This window comes from Frieseomelitta varia, unplaced genomic scaffold (genome assembly GCF_011392965.1).
Source record: "Frieseomelitta varia isolate USP_RPSP 00005682 unplaced genomic scaffold, Fvar_1.2 scaffold_742, whole genome shotgun sequence".
NCBI lineage: Eukaryota > Metazoa > Arthropoda > Insecta > Hymenoptera > Apidae > Frieseomelitta > Frieseomelitta varia.
In genome coordinates, this window is record NW_025110526.1 from 279,329 (window position 1) to 303,044 (window position 23,716).

The 23,716-nt window shown below is 45.0% G+C and overlaps 1 protein-coding gene across 1 annotated transcript; it reads right to left on the bottom strand.

Moving 5' to 3' along the window:
• Window positions 1-1,763: 1,763 nt before the first annotated feature.
• Window positions 1,764-23,187, bottom strand: LOC122535605 (LIM/homeobox protein Lhx9-like). The gene is made up of 6 exons (XM_043667288.1): window positions 22,040-23,187; window positions 19,886-20,196; window positions 14,680-14,853; window positions 13,423-13,655; window positions 6,867-7,102; window positions 1,764-5,008 (listed from the first exon to the last, which is right to left on the bottom strand). The coding sequence occupies exons 2-6, from the start codon at window positions 20,161-20,163 to the stop codon at window positions 4,754-4,756; spliced, it is 1,176 nt and encodes a 391-aa protein (XP_043523223.1). The 5' UTR covers window positions 20,164-20,196; window positions 22,040-23,187; the 3' UTR covers window positions 1,764-4,753.
• Between the last annotated feature and the right edge of the window lie 529 nt (window positions 23,188-23,716).

Here is a 23,716-nt window from a genome sequence, read left to right on the forward strand (position 1 = left end):
TCGATCAGCGGGATTTTACTACACTTTCTACAGTTTGTACAGTATTTAATTATGCAGTAATAATTTTTATCAATATTATCGAGACTAATTATTACGAGAAATTTTCTTTATAATATGTATATGAAATTTAGTACAGCTTTTGTTATCCGAAGACATCCGGCGGCAATAATCGAAATTATACTGCAATTGGTTTTATTAAATTCTTGAAACATCTCGCACAGATTGAGAAATTAATTTCTGAAATTTATTATTTTCATCTTCTTCCAATTTCATTTCATTTTTCAAACAAAAGACAAGAGTCGATTAAACGAAAATATACTAAAACAGATGTCCAGTGTGATTCAACTGTTTCTCATGGGATCGTGGTGTCACTTTAGATCTGACAATAAAAAAGAAAAAGCAATAAAAATAAACGTGTAGCTTCGAATAATCTCGATAGTATCTGCAAAAATCGTGCTGCTAGATCGCGGATGCGTTAACACACCCGTAAACACGTATGTACGTAGCTGGCTCTCAGAGGTGATATTTCGAAGTCTCCGTGGACGGACCTGGCTATTGTATCCTCCTCGCGCTCATTAAATATTAACGAGAGTCTCAATTTCTTCATTTCGTTGATGAGTCGCCGCGCGCCATCCGAGAGTCCGCATATAGATTGAAAATTAACTTATATGAGCGCCGACGAAATATATGTATACGTCGTATATGCAGCACGCTGCACTTATACGACTCCGGGGCCTACAATTTACACGAGAGGTCCCTATGTTGGTATAATCCCTAAGTAGGAGACCTTCCTCTTCTTTTTCTTCCGCCTTCGACCTTCCTCCTCTTCCACCGCCTTCTCCGCCGCAGCATCTTCCTCTTCTTCTTCTTCTTTTCCTTTGAACGTCGAATCCCTTTTCTCCTCCACTTTCAGCCTTCTCCCGCTCTCACACCCTCTTTCGTTCTCCTCAATTCGTTCACACACGAACGCGAAATCCTTAAATACCTAATTTGATGCTAATTAGAACTCGCACTTGCTCTCCGCCATGGCCAGATCCCGCTGCGACTGGCTTGTGCGTGTATGTGTGTGTGTGTGTGTGTGTGTGTGTGTGTGTGTGTGTGTGTGTGTGTGTGTGTGTGTGTGTGTGTGTGTGTGGCGGAAATGCAAACCGTTTTAGCGAGGTTACAGAATCGTGGGGTGGGTATCTCGTTGCGTGGTTATTGATATTTCGAAGGAACATAGTTATCGGTGCTGGGGAATTCGAGCGGAGATCCTTTCGGCTGGGACATGAAAGACGCGTAACGCGAATAAAAATCACATTTCATGGCGCTGTGGTTGGATATTACTCGTACGTTCGATGACCAACTTTGTGGGGGCCGCGTCTCCAGCTTTGGGCCTCGAGGTCTCTTTTTGGTCAGGGATAGAGGCTTAATTTGCGATTCAATTAAGAACGGAACGAGACTCGTGGAATCGTTTGCTCCTCCGATTGGGGATGATTTTGGTAACTCCGTGGGTCCACATTTTTCTCTCGTGAATTCGATGACTATTTTTCTTTCATTTAATTCAAGTTGGATTGCTAGGAAAGTGGTAAATTTTCAACATTTACATGAAGGTAGATAATTTTCAAATAGATCGCATGCAATTGTTTGTAATAAATTCTGGGTATGAAATTATATTGAAATGAAAATTTGGCAACAACAACGAGGCAAATGTATTCCAAATAGGAGAAATGAAACAACGGTAAATGGTATGAAACGCGAAATGAACGATAGCATTTTCAAAGTCCAGATGTACGTAACTATTTATTATACGATAATACTCGCACTCGAATGCTGCACATTAATTTCATCTATACAGTTTTACGTAATTGGTTCGCCCGTGTATCTGTTTGTGCGTGTGCGCGCGCGCGCGTGTCTATACGCGCGCGCGCATCGTGTGTATGGTTTATTTTTCTTGTTTCGATTTTTAAGACGCTGACGTACATTAAATCATCGCTATGCTACACATGCCTAACATGCGACTGCCCGCCACTTTGCCGGCTATGCAGACTATTCTCGACTCGACGTGTCGAGGCTGCCTCTGATCCTGGGATTTGCTGCGTCCCAAAATCTGGAAAGGAGTAAGAAAAACCGCATCGATCGCGATAATTGACGAGATGTTGTCCGCGGGGCAAGGAATGATGGGGAATTTTCACGTCGGCGAGAGGAATCGCGGGATTTAGAATACCATCGGGACGATCGTTTCTCGTCGCTTGCAGTCGATAAATATCATCTTCTAATTTTACGACGTATATATATAAAAATTATAAGTTCTCGATCGTTACAAATAAATCTCATCTTCTCGTCATAGGAATCCTCGTTTCTATTCTCTCGTTTTTTTTTTTTTTTAATTTTCTCTTTTTTCTTGACGTCACGTCAGAACCTCAACGCACGCGTGTGTCACGCAGTCGAAAAGTTCGCGTCGATTTTTTTTTTTTTTTCTTTTCGTTTTGGTACTGTTTCTTTCTTTCTTTCTTTTTTTCTTCTTGGCGTCCATCACTTTGCTACACTTTGTCGATGGTCGCGCTCAGGATATTCCCAAGCCTTCTGCTACGTTGCTTAACGTTTGGCTAAAAACTTTTGCGATCTGTCCGCTAATTTTCATCGTCTATAATATATATACCGTGTCGTCAATGGTCGAATGAGTGTATTCCGTGTCGATCGAGTCCAAAGATCCACCATTTTTGATCGGATGAAGAATTCCTTCGTTTCTTCTTCTTTCGGCTTCTTCATTTTTTTTTTTTTTTTTTTTACAATGACAGACAAGCAATAAATTGCAAAATACGATAAGATCTCGCGCTTATTCGAGATACGAATTGGAACGAAAAGAGGAATGATCGTTTTATTTGAACAATCGCGCAAATACCTCGGACTCGATCGGCACCGTACAAAAAGAACTCGTATCTTAGCTACTCGTTATGTACGTACGTTTTTGGCACGAGGAGAGGAACGCCGTTTTACCACACCTGTCGTTCGTTCGTTCGTTCGCGATTCTCTAGCCCGTAAATCGCCATTATCAAAAAGTGTCGTCGTGACACGGTTCTCGGCTAAAAAGGAGGAGTGAAGCAGCGCGCGATGTCGGGCTACGGTGCCACGGAGAAGAAACACCGAGATACGTCGAAATAACTTCAGACTCGAAACACGCCTCGATTTTCGAGCTATCGAAAATGACACGTAGACGACTCATCAGTCGATCGATCGACCAATAGTTATTTTAAATATATTCTCAATGACTCGAGCATACAAATGAGAAATATTCTTCCATCAAATTCAACACAGCAGTTTCGTTTGTAATTAGAAATATTCTATTCAAATTCGTGTCGCCGTTTCTTTACACGCCGAAGAAGAAAATGTAAATAAATAATAATCAACCGGAACAAGAATCGCTACTGCGAAATCGATCTGAAGCTTTAAAAACCCGGACCAGTTGAAACAAACGAAACAATCCGGCGGTGTAATATAATTACACGGTGGAGAAGGGTGGGATACGCCCATTCTGTCGGAACTCTTCTTAGTCTCACGATCCAAGAAGACACGGGACAGTTTTATCACCGTAGGACAGGATCGTTTCTTCCCCCTTATTTCGACGAATCTACCCACCTATGCCACCTCGACCGTCGACGTCGAAACCCGACTCGCGCTCTCGCTAGCGAGACAAACTATCGCCTAGTACCTTTGGTAAATCGGATGTGCATGGAACTATGATTATTATCACTGATCGCTTAAACATAAACCGTTTCAGCCTAAAAACGCTGTTGGCGCCGCGTCGATCTGCCATTATCGGCGAACCTTGACCGTTTCCCGGTGAGTTACAACTCGGTAGACCAACCGTGTGTCTCGATCGATGGAGTAGAGATCGACGTAGAAATCGATAACAGCGTAGATCTGGAAGATGCTTGGCTCGATTCGTTTTATGCAACCTTGTACGTACGGGTGGTTGATGGATTGGCCGATCGGTTTTTAGCGTGGCTCGGCCACGTAAATCGTGGCTGGTGATCGATGAACGGTCGTTTGTTCTTGTTACGTGTAATTGACGTTTGCAGATTGTTGCTGAAGTATAATCGCTCGAGAGGCGTTTAATAGTCGGTTTTGCTTGAACGAATGCGATAATTGCGGGGATTTGACAAGCCTCTGTAGGAACGGATCGTTTGCAAGCCATTAGCGATTGTAAACGTCTTCATTGGCCGCGTGTCGCTTATTAATTAAGAAACGTGGCTTTCTAACGAGCCGGTTTAATCGAAATCATTAATTCTCCTTATCGGACAAATGACCGCGGCGATCTAAGTCATTCGAAAACAACACGGGGAAGCAACACGCTCTCGGATTTATTACTCACCGGGAAATTCGTCGAAGGATTCAGCGTCCCTAGGAGTCCCTAGAATTCGCCTAGAATTCGATTCTCGCGCCATTCAAAGGACTACTCAACGGAAACGCGGTCTTCTACGTTTTATTATTTTTTTCTTACTTTTTTTTTTTTTTTCTCGAACCGAAACGTCGCCCAACGATGTCAAACGTTGGTCAACAATCAACTGGTCGAAACTCTCGAGCAAGAATAGGGGAAGAAAATTAAGCCGATTGCGGCGGGGAGGGGGAGAGGGTAGGAAAGTCCACGCTTTATCCTCTGAGAAAACGGGCGCCGAGGAAATCGATTCGAAAAGGAAGACGCGGCCAATATCCTTCATCCAAGATGGCTGGAAAGGCTGCTGTAGCTGTCTTCCTCCATCTCAAGCCGTCGTCAGTAAAGATCGGAGAACGAGACCTGAGAGGAAACGCCGGAATGTAGGTGATGAAGAGCGTGCAGCTCCTCCATCGAGGTCGACGGCATGCTGTTGCTGTCGCCTAGGATGCTGGCCGCCGGTCCTACGTTCGGCGAGCCGGCCGTGTTCGACGGCACGGGCGTGCCTGGACACCCCACGTTGCTCGTCGTCGTGTTGCCCTCCTGCCTCATCATGTTTCGTCGCCATTTCGCGCGAGCGTTTTGGAACCAGACCTGCGCGAACCGAGAATCAGTGCTCAGGGCTCGTTCTTCCTTTCCTTCTTGTTTTGCATTTTTTTTCTTTTTCTTTTTTTTTTTTTTTTTTTTTTTTTGTTACATAGAATTTATAATAAATGCAAACACTATATTCGTAATACGCGGCGTCCGAGAATCGAAACGCGACGATCCAATATTTACACTCCTGCTCCACATTCATTCTAATCCTATTTACTTTTTTTTTTTTTTTTTTGTTTCTGTACATGTCTCACTGTATTTTTCTTCTTTTTTTATTTTTTTATTATTTTTTTTTTAATACAAAAGACGCGCGACTCGTTCTTCTTTTTTTTCATTTTTGCTGCTTCAGAGAGAGCCCCGAGAAAACTAGAAAGCCTTTGTGTGTTCGGGGGTGGGGATTCTATCCTAACCTAATCGTTTCGTTTCGTTCCGTCGCGCGTCGACGATGAACGAGGGCGCCCCCCGAACTCACGCCCCTCGTTGTTCAGCGAAAGAGAAACTCAACGAAATTTCGTCCTAAAACGTATCGAAGACGAACGCAACGGTCGTGCAAGCGTTTCGGAATCTAAGTGGAATCATTTTGTTTTTTTGGAAACGTTCTTTTCTTTTTTTCTTTCTTTCTTTCTAACTACGTTGGAATTGCCAATCGATTGTAATAATCCGAGACTCTGGCGCGACCAGCGTTCGAAGCGACTCGATTTAACTCTCAAGCACGTCCCAATCCGTGGAAGCTTCAGTAGCCCCCGTGGTGAGTTTCTAAGTATTTCATACAGTAGTTCTATCATATATATATATATATATACATATATTGCTTTCTCTTCTGTGCGTAGCGGCGATTAGTAAGAATCCTAAAAAGAGATTGTTGCACCGGCGCGTAAGCGTACGAGGAAAGACTCGCGCGGTTCAACTCGCGGGTTTTTTTTTTTTTTTCTTTTTCCTTCTTCTTCGGCTTGATTCACGTGGAAGATCGTACTCAAGGGTTAAATTGCATCGCCAGGCAACAGCGACCCCGCTGGTGGAATGAAGCTTCCCGGTTTTGAATTTCGCACACGTATGCGCGTATTTTTCTTTTTTTTAACAAACTTACCCGCTAAGTCCGACGCTTTAAGTGTACGCGAGTTCAACAGCCGATGGGAAAAGACAAAGTGATGCAACGCGTTTAAAGAACACATGTTTTTCGTTCTTCGAGCAATCGTCGTTCATCTTTTTCGTTTTTTTGTTTTTTTTTTTTTTTTTGTTCGTAAATAACTAATGAATTTTNTTTTTTCTTTTTTTTGCTGACGCATGTAGAGTATAGATAGAAAATATATAGAATAGATAGTGTAGATAGAGCATATATAGAATAAATAGGAAAGGATGGTAGAAGGTTGAACGATGGAAAAGTGTAATAACAAATGAAAATTCGATCATTAGATACTGTAATGATCTGGTTCACTTTCCGTGTTGGTCATCTCGTTACACTGGATTTCTTTGGAAACTCTGTTTCAAACACGATATTCCACTCTTTTACTAGAAATGGTTATATGTGTATATGTAGGGTGTTTCGTTTTAATCTATAAACTCAATTATCTCCGAAACAATTATATTTGTCATTTGAAAAATATCTCAAATGTGTTTGTCTCTGTTTTGAGAGGGCAATAATATTTATCTCGGCTGTGTACGAGGGAAATGTCGAAAGGAAAATCAATTATTACATAGATTATCCCGTAATGTAAATTCCGACTAGATGCTGCCAGCATCTTTATTGCATAAAGTACGAAAGTCATACTTTTTACTTCGAATGAAATAAAACAAAATATTATATTTGCTAATTATCTTTCGTACTGTTGTCGAAACGAGACTGAAATTTATTTCCTACCTGAAGCACCCTCTTCGAGAGTCCCGTCTTCTGCGCCAGTTGCTTGAGGTCCTTCGCGTCGGGATTCTGATTTATAGCAAAATAATTCTTCATCGTCCGCAACTGATGGTGCTTGAAGCTCGTTCTCATCCGCTTCGTTCGCTGGCTCTGATGCACCGGCCCGGGTGAACCGACAGACGCTTCGTACGCCGCCAAAGACTCCATGGACGAGGACAGTTCGGTCGGGTGAAGCAGCTCTGCAATCAAATTATCCTCCTTCACTCGATATTTCAATCTCGATATATGTGCAATTGTATCTTCAACGTATATCTACAATTGAACGTTGAATCTGGAACAGCTTGAAATTTAGAAACTATTAAATTCCATGATAGTTGTTCTCAGGGAGCTTGAAAAGAAATATAAGGCAGAGTAACCAATTAACAAGGTTTTGAAACGACGACAAGATGAAAATTTAACGTGGACTGAAGCGTAGATGAAGATCTGACAATAAAAAGAGACGCTTGAATTCAACGAAATTAACCAATAGTTCAGTCGTGTTTGACGTAAGAAGATTGGACAGCAGCTGGAAAGAAGGTAAACGTCGATCGAACGATACACAGAACGGTCGATGCTAAATGAGAAGATTCCGCTCTGATCGTTACCGAATGCTCGTGATCCATCAATCGATACTAGGCAACTATCTGTCCCATCCATCGAACGATTTGTTCTTCTGTTTTGGCGACAATCGTGAACAACGATCTTAAAGAAGGGCCATTTTCTTTTTTCTTTTTTCTTTTTTTCTTTTGAAGATGATTGCTCGCCATTGATGAAGGTCAAAATTAGATCTCTGAAAGCAGAACCTCGAACATCTCTATCGACTGCAAGTGTCACGTTCCATGAATCGGATCTAACGGTGGCTATAAAATGCAATTCTAATAGTACCAAAAGTACTAAATTTCATACTAATTTTTACCAATTTCTTGGAATTTCCAAAATACTGTCCGTTCGTGAAAACAGTCCTAATATCAACTGCTCGATATAGAGCCGTTTCGTCTGTAAACCAAACTTCGCCGACCCTGCCTCAAAACTGGCCGAAACACTGTCGTCCATCTCGTGGTCAGCGCGGTTCGCTGAATCTCCCGATGGATCGAGCGATCGATCTTCGTTCCCTTGCCCTCCCCCTCCGCTTCCATTCCCTCCTGCACCCCATATCCACGGAAAGCCGTCGACGTACGTGCAGCGTGCACGTGAAACGAATTTCCGCGCACGTAAGCGAGCCGAGGCGAGCGTGGTCGTGGTCGTGGATAAAAGCAGCGAGGAGAGCATTCGAAAGAGGGACGACATCGGTGTGCAACCGTTCACTGCCGTTGCAAGTTGCAGTTGTTGCGCGCCGGCGGAGCGAAGGAACGCATCCAATAAATAAGACGACGAGGGTAACCATTGAATTCAATCGGGGAGAAAGAACGGGTTCCAGGCGACAGGGTTTCTCGTGGACAGCCGCGCGGCACAAGGGGCGGTCGAGGGGGGGAGGGGGGGAAGGTAGAGAGGAGGAGAAACACCCGACCAGAAGTAAATCCCCGAGCACGTATCCGCCATTACTGTTTATTGTCCCGAACTTCCATTCCCTACGAACGCGACGGGCTGTTCACCGCGCTCTGGCTCGCGATCCAGAAAAGAGAAGAACCGCACTCGCGAACGGCCACACCGGCGATGGAATTCGTTTTGTTCGCTGGGGTGAACGACACCGATTTTTCTCCCTTGGCGCGTGTGTGTCTTGGCGTCGTCCGCTTGGAAAAATCTGGCGCAATCCGACGTGGATCCGTTTGATACTTTGGGGAATTTCTTGTTGAGAAGGGGGAGGAGAAGGAGGATCCCGAGTCCGCGTGTACGCGAGAGCGAATGTTGGCGGTGGGTCGAATGTAAAACTCGGTCGGAAGTGGTTTTGCGCGAGTTGGTTCACGATGAAGCAATAACTTCCCACGTTCCTGGTCTGGGTTGGTTTTTGGGTTAGTTCGAGATGCGGGTTCGATAAAATAAAGCGAGATAGTGGCAACGTGTAGTAAAATATATGAAGATTGTTCGTGAAAAAGATTAAAACCGGAATTACGAGATACTCTTTTACTTGTGGATTTTCTGAGTCAGGCGGCGATGAAGATAACTTTGCTTTAATATTTGTTCTGGATTCAAGAAACAGAGATGGTGGTAACTGACATAAATTACGGCACAGTCAGTCCAGTATCTGAATACAATTAATAAGATTGATTTGACTGACTCGATTGGCTTGGCTGACACAATATAGGAACTAGAACGATAAAATGCAGATATCCATACCGAAGAAATAAAACAACGAAAGACAAAAGTTCTGTAAAATATTCTACGCTCTGACTCGGATCACCCTCTGCAAAAACAACTCTCGTTACCACTCAACCGACGTTCACTCAAAAAATCCAATTTTCCTCCGACCATTCATTCTATCCTCCACCGGGAAAAAACCATAGAAAAGCGCGTAGAGTTTCTTGCCAAGTTTGAGTTCGATTCCCAAACGGATCGCTTTCCTCAGTACCAGCTCTATCAATAAACGCGAGCGAGCGGACCCTGCAAAAGGAATACGCAAGTTTTTTCATCGAACTGGCCTGGTTCCCAAGCCTACGAGTCTCCCTACGTGTGATGGGAGGAGAGAGAGAGAGAGAGAGAGAGAGAGAGAGAGAGAGAGAGAGAGAACAGAAGGGTCTGAGACCCTGAGGAACAGAGGAGAGACGAAGATCGGTGGACGATTTTCGTGGCTCAAGAATGAGATTACAATTTGTCAGGTCCGGGCTAGAGGCCGAAATCACGCGGATGGCACACTGATGGTGGACGAGCGAGGGCCGTCTTCGAATCGGCAAGAAACTCACGCAGGCGGCATTACAGTGTTCCGCCGGCCATTCTGCTGGCTGCGGCCACGTATTGGCCACGGCAGCATTCTTTTCCTGCCAGATCGGCCAATCGATGCATCTCGCCACCGATACCCATCTGTCACTGTCCGCGGGGCCTAGCCTTTTCTCGGTTCGCGCGACCGGCGCGGCGTGCCTCGCGCTCGAATCCATCGACGAACGGTGAAATCGTTTCGTACCAACGCCCGTGTTAACTCCTCTTCCAGCGTTTGGTGAAATTTCCAAGTCCCGTTGTCGTTGGGTCAGTGGAAGAAGTTAGCATCGTTGAAGAGAAAAAATTTAATTTAAGGTTTAGGCCTGATGCAAAACGTGGCAGTGGATAGTATACTTGAAGTACTCGTTCGAACATATATGTTGCAGTTGTTTTTAGTCTTTTTAAGTAATTTGCTCGGAATGTAATAAAAATGAAGAAAGATGTTGCAGTAGCATCGGTAGCGTTACTTATTGTTAGATAATAAGTAGCAACGAACCTGTTAACATTTGACTGGAACGAAAGAAATTTGTATCATTTCACGTCCTAGGTTCTATGATTTGTAATATCAGTTCATTTTGTACGTAGATAGGTAGAAAAGTTTCCCACAAATGCACGAATACACACACAATCTGCTTCCACAACGTGAGCTTCATCCCCTCGACTTCCTCCAAAAAACGATTGCCAAATCGTTCTGAATAAACCTCTCGAAGACGTTCCATGGTGGAAGAAAAACGCACGAAACCTGCAGGAAATACACTCGGCGAAATGACCGAGCTCTGCCTGTTGGACAGAGTGAAACGATCATCCCCGAAGGGTGGGAGAGGGGGCGGGGGGGAAGGCGAATTTTTCAGCGTCGCAAGAACCGTAACCGCGGACGACGATGGTATTCTCAGCGGCGGAGAAACGACGGTCTTATCGCGGCCGCAATTCCAACGATTCATCGAACGCGCCTGCCGACGTCCAGACGGAATAGTTCGAGGGAGCCGGCGAACCGTGTCTGCAAAAAGTGTCCCAATTATATATAAAGACAATAAAACGCGAACCAGTCGGCCGGTTCCCACCCCGTTCAAGGCTGCGCGTCGCTCAAGCCGGACGCTTCATGGCCGATTTTATGGCCGTTGATCGTAAATTCCGGTGGCCCCCGGTAGCCCGAAAGTGATTCCCCCGAAAGTGATCGCGCGTCGATTATAAAATCCACCGGGTGGACGGCGGCGAGGCCTCGGTAACGTCGTAAACATCGTTGAAACAAACGAGACGCGGGGATACCGCGAGCGAAAACGTTGTTGTCGCCCCGACAAACGAGCCTGTTCCAACCGGGGACATTAAGCGAATTTACCACCGTGGTGATTTTCGGGAGATCGTGCACGCGCGATCTCGCTTCCGGGGGTAGTAAACGTCTCCGTGAGTTAACCCTCGCGCGGCGCAATACAGCGAAGGCGAGGAATTCCAAATGGGAAGCGCTTGAAAATAATTAATGTTTCTTTGTCGTCGAGGTTTTTACGATCTTTGAACAGTCAGTTCTTCGCGAGGTTCTTCAGTATACATTTAAAATGTGAAATTTATAGTTTGTTTAGGTTTCGGACGTTTGCTCGAATCTCTGTCGCGCGATAGCTGACATTTATCGGTAGACTCGGGGATATTTAAGCTAATATATATTTACGAGAAATTGAATTTTCGAAGCTCTTCAAAAGAGGAGGTTTGTCTTCCATCTATAAAAGATACTGTGCATGTTAAATTGCACTTGAATATTGCTCCGAGAAGATCACTCTGTGCGAATTTGAAAGTTTACACGTAACATATGTAGACAGAATAACTACATCCATTTAGCATCTACAAACCGAGCATCCGTGAGTCTTCGTCTTTCGTTTAATCGCATAATTCTTCGTTCTCGTCATCGAAAGGGGCCAGCGAAACGTCTTCCGGCGTATCGAGCAGGCCAATTTAAGCATCGAGTCCAATTGGAAGCAGCCACGACGAACCAAATGCGAGGACACGGTCGCGAACGAGGGGCTGGTTGTTTGTTCGGTCGCTTCTCAAAAAGGAAAACCGTTCGACCGGCTGGCACATGTCCGACACGCTGGACAAAGAGCGCGATGCCGCTCGCACGCTCGGACCCACGGATCAATTAGAGACAGCCGGTGGAAATTTCGCCGAAGAATTCCGCGTGTGTCGATGAGGGAACACGCCCCTAACGAGGCGAGCGCGAACAATCTCCGGCTGATTCGCGGTCCGCGATCCTCGAAAGCCTCTGGCAAATGTTTGCACACCGAAGGAACCAGCCATTATACTCATTGCTCGAGGCAAATAATGCAACTTGCCCGGCCTGCTCGATTCGAGGGATGGAGAGTAGAGAAAAAGAGAAAGGGAGAGGCACACTCTGGTGGCTAGAGGTGGGTTTCGATTGAGAGAAAGAGCGAAAGAGCTTCGCGCGTGTGCATACATTGAAGAGAAGGAAGAAAGAGCGGGAAAGAGAGACGAAGGACAGAAGCGAGATCACGAACGAGAGTACCACGTGTTCCCATGGTTTTAAGACCTACGTTTGAAAGCACACCCCCGTTTACCATCCGGCCCAATTATCCCTCTGGCAACCCCCTTCCATCCCTCTCTTACGTTCTCGCGTTGTTTCACCACTGCCAATTACACGTATTTGCGTCCACGGGCCGCCAGTCCAGCCGAGACTGGATTCTTGTGAATTCTTTATTGTTTCGACTGTACGACGGGTGGAACAAAAGGCCCCGAGGCCGACGTTTTTCTTCGTCCCTTGCCTATTTCTCTCTGCTCCGCATCGGCCGCGCGATTAATCGATCCGCGGCGCACGATGCCGCGGACATCGCCTCCTTTCGATCGTATTCGGGGATCGATGTATTCGCGAGTATTCGCCGTTCGTTTTTTCAAAGACGAAGCTCGTCCAGATTAAGTAATATTCCATTGCTTAATTGGACATTTTTTTTTTAGAACAAGAAATTATTGATCTTTTTCGTTCGAGGAAATTTGAAACATGTAGCTCGTTCTTTCAAATCTAAGGAAAAAATATTACTAAAAGTTATGCTATTAAATAATTCGTCAGTCAGTGTTATCCGAACAAATAGACTACGAATGTTTGTGCGTTTATAAGAAATTTTCGAGACTGCACGTAATGTTCAAAACAAACCCAGTGCAATAGAACTCCGTTTATATGTATTCGTCGGGATACAAGTAATTTAAATTAATTAGATTCCACTGATTCTCTGCTAATGATTTATAATGTATAATATACAATAGATAATATAATATATAATAGAATTCAATTCTTTTTACTTTTTAAATTTACTTTACTTTTTTTAAATTCAGTAGTTATAATATACAATATATAATAGAAATTCGAATAATTGGATTCAATCAACAGGAGCTCGTTTAATCAAATATAGATTCATGAAAATTTTAAAAATAGAAAATTTAGTTCAATTAAATGAAGCTGATATAAACTGATTGTGAGTTCTATCAAATTCAACGTACGAATGCAAATTTATGTCAATAGTAATAAATAAAAATCACAGTTAATAACTGGTCTTGCCTACACAGGTATCAAATAGGGATGCAATAAATTCAGTTTGTAGCGAAAGATTTACAATCGAGAAAGAGTATACGAATGGGAAAAATGTTGAGAAAGAAGAGTAAAGACGTAACTCACCAAGAGCACCAGCGGCCAGCCTCATGGTGACAGGCAAGTCGGATCCAGTGACTTCCGACAGCTTCCTCTTTCTGGGACGACCCTTCTGCACGGTACCGGACGAGGTAATCGGGCTCTGCTCCGCGGCGCTGTAATAAGCCGGAAGCGGCGACACTCCTGGCGAGCCGATGTCCTCGATATTGCTGGCTGCGCTCCCGTAATCCCCAGCGCAGCACAGCAACTCGTAGTGAGGTCTTGGGACCGACCAGCTCGTCATTCGTGAACCTTGCTGTCGAGTATTTCAGTGGCGACCCTGTGTTATCCTCCGAGTTCGATGAACGCGCGATCGCGATCACGCTCGCGAGGGGAGATAGACGAACGGCCAGGCCGCTTCCCGCCCCGATCCGAGTCCAGCGTTTTTTTTTATCATTGATCCTTTCATGGCTTGACTCGATCAATAATTAAACTTGAATAATTTTTCGAATCTCGAAGAGGAAACTGTGGTCTCTATCTCAAACATGTTTTCTTTAGCAGTGACTTTTTTTTACTAAATTGGTCTTTTGGAAACGAACGTATATTTTATATTAATTCTCTTCAATGTGGTAGTCAATAAGCAATTTTCAAGTAAACGCGACTTCTCTTCCTTGAAATTTTCTCTACCATTGATCATTTAAAAATTTTCGAATCTCGCGCCACTTACACGACAATCAAATTCCACGCACAATAGATGGACACAATAGCAATAATAATCTCTGGAGGGATCACGTTGCAAATCATTGCCTCTATATCAAACGTCTCCTTAAACGAGCCTCCTGCTAATTGCAAGCATTATTCGTGCGAATCCCTCAGTGATCGATCGCGAACATACGGATCGATACGCATTGCACACGCGCGAGCAGCAAGCTTGATAAGTCTGCGAGAGCGACGATCGAGTCGATCTCGCGAGGCGGCAAGCGGCACCGCGACGTCTTTCTCTTTACGAGAGCGCGCGTCGAGCTCGACTCTCTCTCTCTCCCTCTCTCTTTCTCTCTTTCTCTCTTTCTCTCGCTCTTTCTCTCTCTCTCCCTCTCTCTCATTTTCTCTCGTTTTCGATCCTGTTTCTGAGAATTGAAAAAACCGGATTCACCCACGCCTGAGGGCTGTCATTAGGTGAGCAGTGTAACGATAATAAGTGTCCTACGTCGACGCGCCTCGTGTTTCTGTCACTCTCGTCATCAAACTCGTTGATAACAAAGAGACGGCCTTTGGAGGATGGTAATTCGGGCTCGTGTTTCTCACCTACAGTAGACCAGGCCATCCCTCTGCCCGAAATGATCGCCCTTGTTCAGCGGGGTGCCGCACGAGGCGCACGTAAAACAGGCCACGTGGTAAACCAAGTCCCTGGCGCGCATCACCAGCTCCGACGCGGAGATGCCCGCTCGACATCGCGAACATCTCGAAACGGCGAACAACCTGCCAACGAAAATCACGAATATTTCCCTTTCACGTACTGTTCTTTTTTTTTTTTTTTAATCCAATGACGGTCATTGAACATATATATGTTCAAACAGTATAGTGTTATAAAGTAACACGAGCCTCCAAGTTCCCACTTCTATAGTTGTATAAAGTATGAAACTCTGTAAACAAAAATATCTAGTAATATCGCCTCCGCTTTGTATCATTCCACGCAGAAGTCAATGTAATTGCTGAAATTGAAATTATATTTCACGGTGCTGCAAGAAACGTTTTTCAAAGTGACTCAACCCGATATGAAAGATTTTTAAGATGCTTCTATCATTCGTTCGAACGATATGACGAAAATTGGAGCGTGACTTCAACGAAGGATAGAAGGATCTTGAAAGTCTTTCATATCGGTTTGAGTCGCTTTGAAAAACAAATGTGATCATTTAACAACAAAAAATATATGATATTTCGTAGTAACAATGTAGGAAAGGATAATTTTGTTGAATTTCGACAGCAAAAGTGGATTATTGTTTTTTTCGCTGTTCATACAACGATTCTGTTGCGAGCAGTGTGCTTGCAATATTAAATATTCATTGTTTAGAATTGTTTAGAATCCTATTCGGTATGTTTATCTCGAGTTTGTGATATCTCGTAATATTTTATAGTTGCACATGAATATTCTCCGTGTTATTTTCAATATTAACGCAATTGTCTCGCACATTTACTTTTATTTTCGACATTGCCACCGTTATTGTATCACTTTTACACACAACAAGTTGAATCCGGTACACATGGACGAATAAACAAATCAGGACATTGCGCACACTATGTTGATCACAAATTTTTATAGTCGAATTGTTTCGAAACAGTAATGTGCAATTAATGTAATTTTTTTCAATTTTTTCTAACTTTCTCGATCGAGGAACTTCCAGCGTAGATCGTATTTCCATCCGCAGTGAAGTAGAGTAATATCCGTGCCTGGTCAGACTACAGTCTCGAGCGTCCACTCGTGAACGCTGTTACGACAATTTTCAGTATACAAACTATACTAACAACTACGCACAAATAATTATTTTTAGATTCGAGTTACAGTGATCCGTGAGAATGTTTGAAAACTAAAAAATTTTGATTCGACCTTTAAATTTTACAGAAAGTATAGCGACTCCAAATTCCATTGCACGTCATTATGGAAAATTCGAGTTAAGTTAACTTACCACAGAGATAACGTGAAAGAAGTTACTGACTCGACTTTTAAATTCTACAGAAAGCACGGCGATTCCATTGCATCGCGTTATTATAGAAAATAAAACACGATTAGCAACCAATCGCCAATTCCCAAATGTCTCGACAACATATCGCATGCCAGAAAGAAATATATATCGAAAGATTCCTACAACCTGCTCGCGCCCGTGAGCCCACGTCCTCTATCCTCGTCGCGGCGTCGCGGCGATCCTCGAGTTTCCGAGATTCCAGACGAGGGTGGAACACGACCGTGGGCCGGTGTTCCCCGCGGGCTGAAACTCCGAGCCGCCGGTTCGTTAGAGAAGAATACAGGCTGCCCGGCTCCCATGCAATATGCAACGATCCATATCCAGGCCAACCCCTTTGTCTCTCTATTTGGTTTTCGCGCTTCGAAAACTGTAACTTCGGCCTCGATCGTCGACAACCGATATGAGAGCCTCGCCGAGGAAACCCTGTCCCCTCCCCTCTGTCGCCCTTTGCCACCCTCTCTGAATCCCCCTCGCCGGCCGACCACTCTCCCTTCGCGGACGTTATGGTGTATTAGTGGAAGAAAAACGTAACCAGAAGACGAAGGACGGAGGGGAAACGGGCGCTTCATTGTTCTCCGATTTTGGTTCGAGCCGATGGTCACGAACAACGGGAGGTCACGTGCGCGCGCGAACGGCCAACAGAGGTAAGGATCGATGAATTCGAGCGACGATCGGGATCGTTGATTTTGTAATTAGGGGGATTCTACGAAGAACGCGTGATCGAGAACTCGGCGGGTGTGGGGGTGGAACGAGCGACGACGACGCTCTTGGATCGCTGCTTCTGCTACACGGTGAATCGAAACGGTTCCGTCGTATTAAGAGGGTTGATTGGTAGACAGATACCGGTAGGATATAGTTGAGTCATTGTATTCGTGGCTTGCTACGGGGATAGATAAGAGGTATCTCGCAGGATTTTCATGGTGGAAGAATATTCCTGTGGTTCGTGCTCTTGGTATTCTCTTTGCCGACCGTTCGTGGATTCGGTATTACAAGCGCGATAAGGAGAGGGTTTCATTTCGAATAGATGTTCAGTTCAGTTAATATTCAGCGGATGATCGCCTTAAGTAGCCTTTCGCGAATTTTTGAATGGAGTTTCCGGGTGAGATAGAGTTTCGAAAAATTTCGTTCGTGAAATGTGTAAGAGGTATTTACACGTCGAATAACTTTTCGTTCTCTTTGCAGCACACTCGACTCGATTCGACGATATTCTAATGCATGAGGGGATTCTTTTGAGACGTGAGTCTCATCTTCGAGTGGAGGATTCTTCTCGAATTCTTTGACAAGCCGCTTTGTTTGCGCGAGATCACATTTCGCTGGAAAAAGAGGTTCGTAGAAAGGAGCTTTCGGTTAAAGCCGCTACCTTCGTTATTCCGGCTGTCTTTCCAAACGAAACGGAAAGAAACGTTTCAATTTTCCGGTCGTAACGACGCGTGCATTGAAGAATCTTCCTCGTCAGACCTGAACTCGCTTTGTTCCCTTTAATTATTCCGTTTCGTCGAAGCTTGCGCAACCTATGCAACGCTGATTAGACGGTGATTACAGAGAAGCTTGCAATCTAATCCTCCTTTTTCCCTGTCATTAAAAAAATGACAAGGAGACGACGCCCGATGATAACGGCGTAGAAATGATCGTTGAATTTCCCGACTGTTACATGCACTCTATTCAACAATGGAACACTCTCTTCTTATTTAAAATAAGAGCAGTCTGTCTGCTTTGTTCGTTCATTCGACCAGTACGAAAATTAACGAACTTTATTTTCTTATTTCTATAATAGTATTTCTCTCTACTTTCAAGGAAAAGATCGATCCGGTTACGCCGATTCTTCCATTTCAAGTGAAATTTTTGACTCTGCCAATTACGTAAAAGGGAACATTGAACCGGGCTCTTCCCTGAAAATCGATGAAGGAAAATTGGGAAATCATGTAAATTCTTTATTCACTTCTAGGAGCAGTCTTCCCTCTAAGAGTTTGTTAATTAATTCATGCATAGAAACCGAGGCATTGCTGAAGTTTCGCCGGTGTTATCCGCTGGCCGAGAATACTTCGCCGGTGAATAATTCATAAGGAATTGAATATTTAACGCTGGTTTCTGGCCGAAGCTCTCGTCAATTTAACAATTTCAGTTCGCTTAACGCGAAACGGAAAGAACGAACGGCGAGCGGGGGAAGAGAGAGAGAGAGAGAGAGAGAGAGAAAGAGAGGGAGAAGAAACGATTCTCACGCTTTTGAGAAACTACGGAAGGGAAATTATGCAACGCGTGCTTCACCGCCGCCGTCCGCTAACTGCACTCGGAATTTCAACGAGAACGCCCGTTTTTCATAGGCAAAAACGCAATAACAGATTCCCTGCATCTAATTGCCATCGTCGCAATGGCCGCGTTTAACGTAATTAATTTCATTCGTCGAGACTCTGCATTTTTATATCTTAATCTGTGCCGCGCCGGGCGTACGCGGCACGACGATCGAAATTACCATTGCAAGAGTTTACACGGAGAAAAAAATGTTGCGTCCTTTGCTCAACGAGCTGGAAAAATCTTCCGTATATGAAAACCTCGCCGAGTGAAACAGCTCGGTAGGTTTTCTTCTCTTGAAATTAGGAAGAATTGTTTCGAGACAGAGTCAGCGTCTATTTTTATATCGTATATTTAATTCGTATTCCTAATTTAACGCACCACGAGTTACATTTATATACACAACATGTCGTTGTAATATCGGAGTGATTGTTACGTACGTGTCTAACATTTCTCGAGATTAAAAATCATACTAAGATCTCGTACATTTGATCAGTCGAAACGACGCGATGGTGCACGCGAAGAAAAACGAAGCGTTGTCAACGGATGGCGGAAAGAGGCTGACCGCGGCTGGAAATCGTGACCGCGTGATTTTATCGCGGCAAACGTATCACAGCAGCGGAATTTCAGGATCGGGTTAGACCTTCCTAGGACAAGTACCGGTTAGAGTTGGCCATTAGTAGACATTTTGTGTGGTCCGGGCGAAGTTTTGAGCGGGGCGGACGCTCTTATGCAAATTCGCGGATACCCCAATAAATACTGAAACGGGAAGCCGGCCCCGGGGCAACCGACGCTCGAGGATCTTGCATTAATTTCCCGCGTCATCCCGGTAATTCGACGTAAAATGCCACGATGAATGGTTGGATCCGCTTTGTTTCCGCGAAACGCGAAATGGCGAGTACGAAGGAAACTTTCGAGCATTATTAAATACAACGTTCGATTCAAAGGCGGAACACATCCGTCCAGTTTTCCACTCTTTTGACGAGAAAATCATTCCACAATACGCGAATTATCAAAATATTCCACTCGCATTGTATTTAATCAGAAGGAGTAATGATTAATTTAATTTCGTGCAATTTCTATTGACTCGAAATTAATATTTATTGATTTACTCTGTTGGGGAAGTTTATCGATCATTACTATTAACTATCAAGATCGAAATGTGATCGTTTTCACCTTCGCACGCTTTGACATACTTGTTCCATGTCGTTATTAACTCTCGTGTTGAACTATTATAATTAAAGAATCCCAATATTTTACAAAATTAAAGATCGAATTTCGTGCATTTCGATGGAGCAAAAAGAAGGCACTCTGTCCGCTGGCGAAACTCACAGGAGGACGCAAAAGCTTGCACAACTAAGCGCTAGAATCCGCAAGGAAGATTGTGCAGGACGGGAGGGTAGCTCGACCGGGTCACGCTCTCTCTAAGACTCCCCTCAGCGTTGCCCGGCCCTAATCCTCTTACGACTACTTCTACCAACCTATAATAATCCTCTTTGCAGTAGATGTTGCCGTCCCTGGCGAAACACGTCAACTCGGCGGCGAGAGGCACACGGCAGTGGCAGCAACGAAGGCAGCCACAGTGCCACGCGCGGTCCGCAGCCCTTAGATACCACCGTTCGGCTATCTCTCTGCCGCAACCCCCGCAGCCGAGGCCACCGTCGGTGTTGTTGTTCTCGCTGGTGCCGATCTGCCGATTGCTGACGGCACCATCCCCTGGTGGGGGTGTGCTGCTCCCACAGCCCACTTCCTTCAGCATCTCGAGAAGAACCGCCGTGACCACCGGCGCATTCTGAGACAAACACACAGATTGTTTCTCTTCACGTTGCCTAGCGTGCAATTGTTGCTGAACCTCGAGGTACATCGATAAGTCAATTTCATTAATTGGAACGAAGATTTAGTTGATAATTGTTAAATATGGTTGGTCTTTGGTAAATCGAACAAATTTATCGGCTGTTCGTGCCCTCTCACTATCGTAAAATATATTTCATGATTCCTGCGTAGGTATAAATCTGATGAACTATGTATTTGGTTCTCGACAGGTTCCAAGATTGAGTTTTCAAGAGTATTTATAATTTTCTAACTCAACCGCTTATGGTTTGTTGCTCAATGGTAATAGATTTAGAAAACAGTTGAAGCACATTACTCTATCCAATTAGTTAAAATTAGTATACAAAGTATAGTAAGGTAGGTGTTTAAGTTATGGATTTTTCAAGCAAGCCAGTACCAATTACAAATTTCAGTTTCAACACCATTTTCCCATCCGAGAATCGATCCGAACGACAACTGTACGATAGCGAACGTCGCTAAATAAAAACAATGACGCTTCGATTCGAGGATCACCGATTTCTCCCTGGAAGCTTTCGACATCGGTATTTGATATTTTGGCAAATGGACACTCGAGGCTGCTCGAGCCACACGTCCTCGATTTCACACGGATGAAAATTCAGGCGACGTGCAACGAAATTTTTTTTTTTCCGCGTCATCGTCGCGATGACGAGAGAGACGGCGCCATGGGCCAAAGGACTCGCAGCCTCCTCCTTCTCCTCTTCCACCTCTTGGAGGCGGCGGAGAAAGAAAAGGAGGAGGAGGAGGAGGAGGAGGAGGCGGCGGGTGGAGGAGGAAGGTGGAGAAGCGGCCCCGCATTCATTCAGCACACTTCTCGGCGGCGGCGCACGCAAGAACCGATGAATGAAAACAATTCGTGACTGCTGTCCCGTTAATGAATGACTCCCGGGGCAGTGGCTCTCTCGGTTTCGAATCGGCCGCGAGCTAATTAGTAGAAGCTTGCGGATCGCCACAATAACTCAACGTCCTTTACGAGCGCGGGCCGCACGTGATTTCCGTAAGTTAAATGGAAGGTGACGTCGCCTGGAATCACCGTACACCTCGTTCCTAACCAAGGTGACGCCGTTTTGCTGCCGCTTGTCACCGACGTATTAGGCCGAACGTGTGCACCTTGATTTACAACTGTTAACCGTTCCACTCTCGATCCTTTCTTTTCTTTCGTTCTTGCTCCTCGCCGTGCTCCCGTGTTTCGGATTTTCGTTTAATATTGATCGATCGCAGGGATGCGTGCGTTTTGTTCGGTGGCGAAGTGATCATTCCTACGTACGCACGCACGCACGTATTAGGTTGAACGATCTTAAATGATGATAAGATTGAACGATTTTAGAAAAATTCTCGTACTTCAACTGGTTATTAACCAGGTAAACTGTTTCTGATTTCAGCGCGTTGCGTATTCTTTATGAAAATACTAAAAGAAATATGCCTCTGCCAATTAATAATTGACTTCTTCCCACGGTGAAAAGAATAGATGCTGCAAGAGTTCAGAAGCTAGCGTACGAATCAAGTGTAAGCTACCTCGTAAATACAAACATTCTTACGTTGAAGACACGATCTCATCTGTCTTGCTCAGTCACCGCACGTCTACGCGTTAACGTTAACTCAATACATTAAAACAAATTATCTCTACGTTCCCTTCATTGAATAAAAACATTTTAAATCGCATCGAGCATCTTCGCAATTATCCTGCCAATCTCGAACGTTAAATCAACGCACCGGCCCTCGTTCTAACCACGCTTCAAATTCTAATTCTACGCTCCAATTCATTATCGAATCGTTCGTTATCTTACCTGAGTGTTAGTTCAATCAGCTGTAAACACGGCGGTGAATTTCACCGATCGTCTTCGACGCTTCTTCTGTCTGGCCGGTGTCTGCCGTCGCTTTCCGTGCCAGCGCTTCGGTTCCCACACCGCGAGATTCACTCGTCGAAGCTGGCTATTTCCATCCGACTGGCAGCGTTGACCTTGAGTCACGAGTCGCAAGCGTTTCCCAAGCACGGTGTGGACAATAATGCACGAGGGACGTCGTAGAAAGGCACGATCGAACGTCGACGTCGTTCACGGGATCCGTCGGAAGCGGCCGCGACGACACTCGCGAGGTTGGAAAGTCCCGGTAGAATGTTGGACGATTGAAGTGGACTGCGTTGGAAAGTTGATCCGCGTGAAACGGGTGTCGTGGAATTTCTCAGAGTCGTCAGTTCAAAGCCGATTGTCTCATTCATTGGAATTAATCCGGAGCGAATTGAAGTGAAATTGGAATCTGCTAGAAACGTCCCTGAGTTCTATCGCAAGTGGAAAGCACACTGACATAAGGGATTCAAACATTTGCCAAAATTACGTGCTTCCAGTCGAAACTCCACTCGTCCAAGAAACCACTCCACTCCGTGTTATCTTTGCTCGTGGTACGAAACTACCCTAACGTCACACCATCACGACTCTACGACAAACCGGCGACAAAATCCACGAGGATCACTGTAACTCCATCCTCCAGCATCCAACATTCCCAATTTTGCTCCAATCGTCCAATTTTACCGATCAACCAGCATCGACCACTTCAACCTTCTTTCTCTCTCTCTCTCTCTCTCTCTCTCTCTCTCTCTTTTTCTTTCGCCGATCTTCTCCGGCACTCGAGCGAACTCTTATCACCTCCGGTCGCAGATCATCACCAGGAGTTTGCGTTGTGTCGCAGCCACGTTCTCGCGCGTCTCGCCTTTTCGCTTGGCCGACGGAGCCGAGCCGGAAGAGACGCCAGTTTTCCGTCCGACCGTAGAGGGACGCCTCTCCTCTTTTTGCCCCGCGAGGGAAAATCGTACGCGTTCGCGGATAAGGTCGGCAGTCGAGTTGGCCGCGAGGGAAGCTGCTCCCCGTCGGCGTAATAGTACGATCCTGGGCTGGCCAGGCAGAGGCCAGGGGCGGACGTCGGCATGGTAGAATAGAGGGGTTGGCCCCCGCGTGCACCGACGTCGTAGCCACGGGGTGGGGTTTTCGGTGGCTGCCCCAACGGGGTAGAGACGTCGGGACGCCTGGCGTTTGCGCGTTTCCACGCTCACCCTCTGTCTTTCTTTCACCACCGTGTTCTCGTAGCGTCTACGTAGCCGGCGTCTAGCCGACCTCCGCGCCGGATGACAAGAATCACTTGCAACGACTCGCATCGCCCGGTGTCAATTATGTCATCGGGTTTGTAGGATGTCGAAGGTTCTTCGGTGCTCTGCTTCTTTCGGTTAGGCTGCACGATGATGAGCATCTCTTGGGTTTAGAAAGGTATTACCTTGGAGATTCTTTGCGAGAAAGATGTTTCTCCATAGATCTGGGGAAATTGATAGATTTTTAGAATCGTTTCGAGTAATTTTAACTGTACGTGAAACACGTTGACCTGTGTGAAAAGAAGCGGAAACTTTATCGAGAAAGAATTCCACTTTCCGTTACCTATAAATAATTGGTTTAAAATTCGAAAAGTTGGTGAAGCAG

Excerpts from the sequence above, each read along its gene's own strand:
- LOC122535605 (XM_043667288.1), bottom strand. The coding sequence starts at position 20,163 with ATGCTGAAGGAAGTGGGCTGTGGGAGCAGCACACCCCCACCAGGGGAT. Across the intron at positions 13,656-14,679 it reads GATGGCCTGGTCTACTGTAG|ACCTCACTACGAGTTGCTGT; the intron begins GTGAGAAACACG and ends GTCGGTCCCAAG. Across the intron at positions 5,009-6,866 it reads TCTCGAAGAGGGTGCTTCAG|GTCTGGTTCCAAAACGCTCG; the intron begins GTAGGAAATAAA and ends CGGTTCGCGCAG.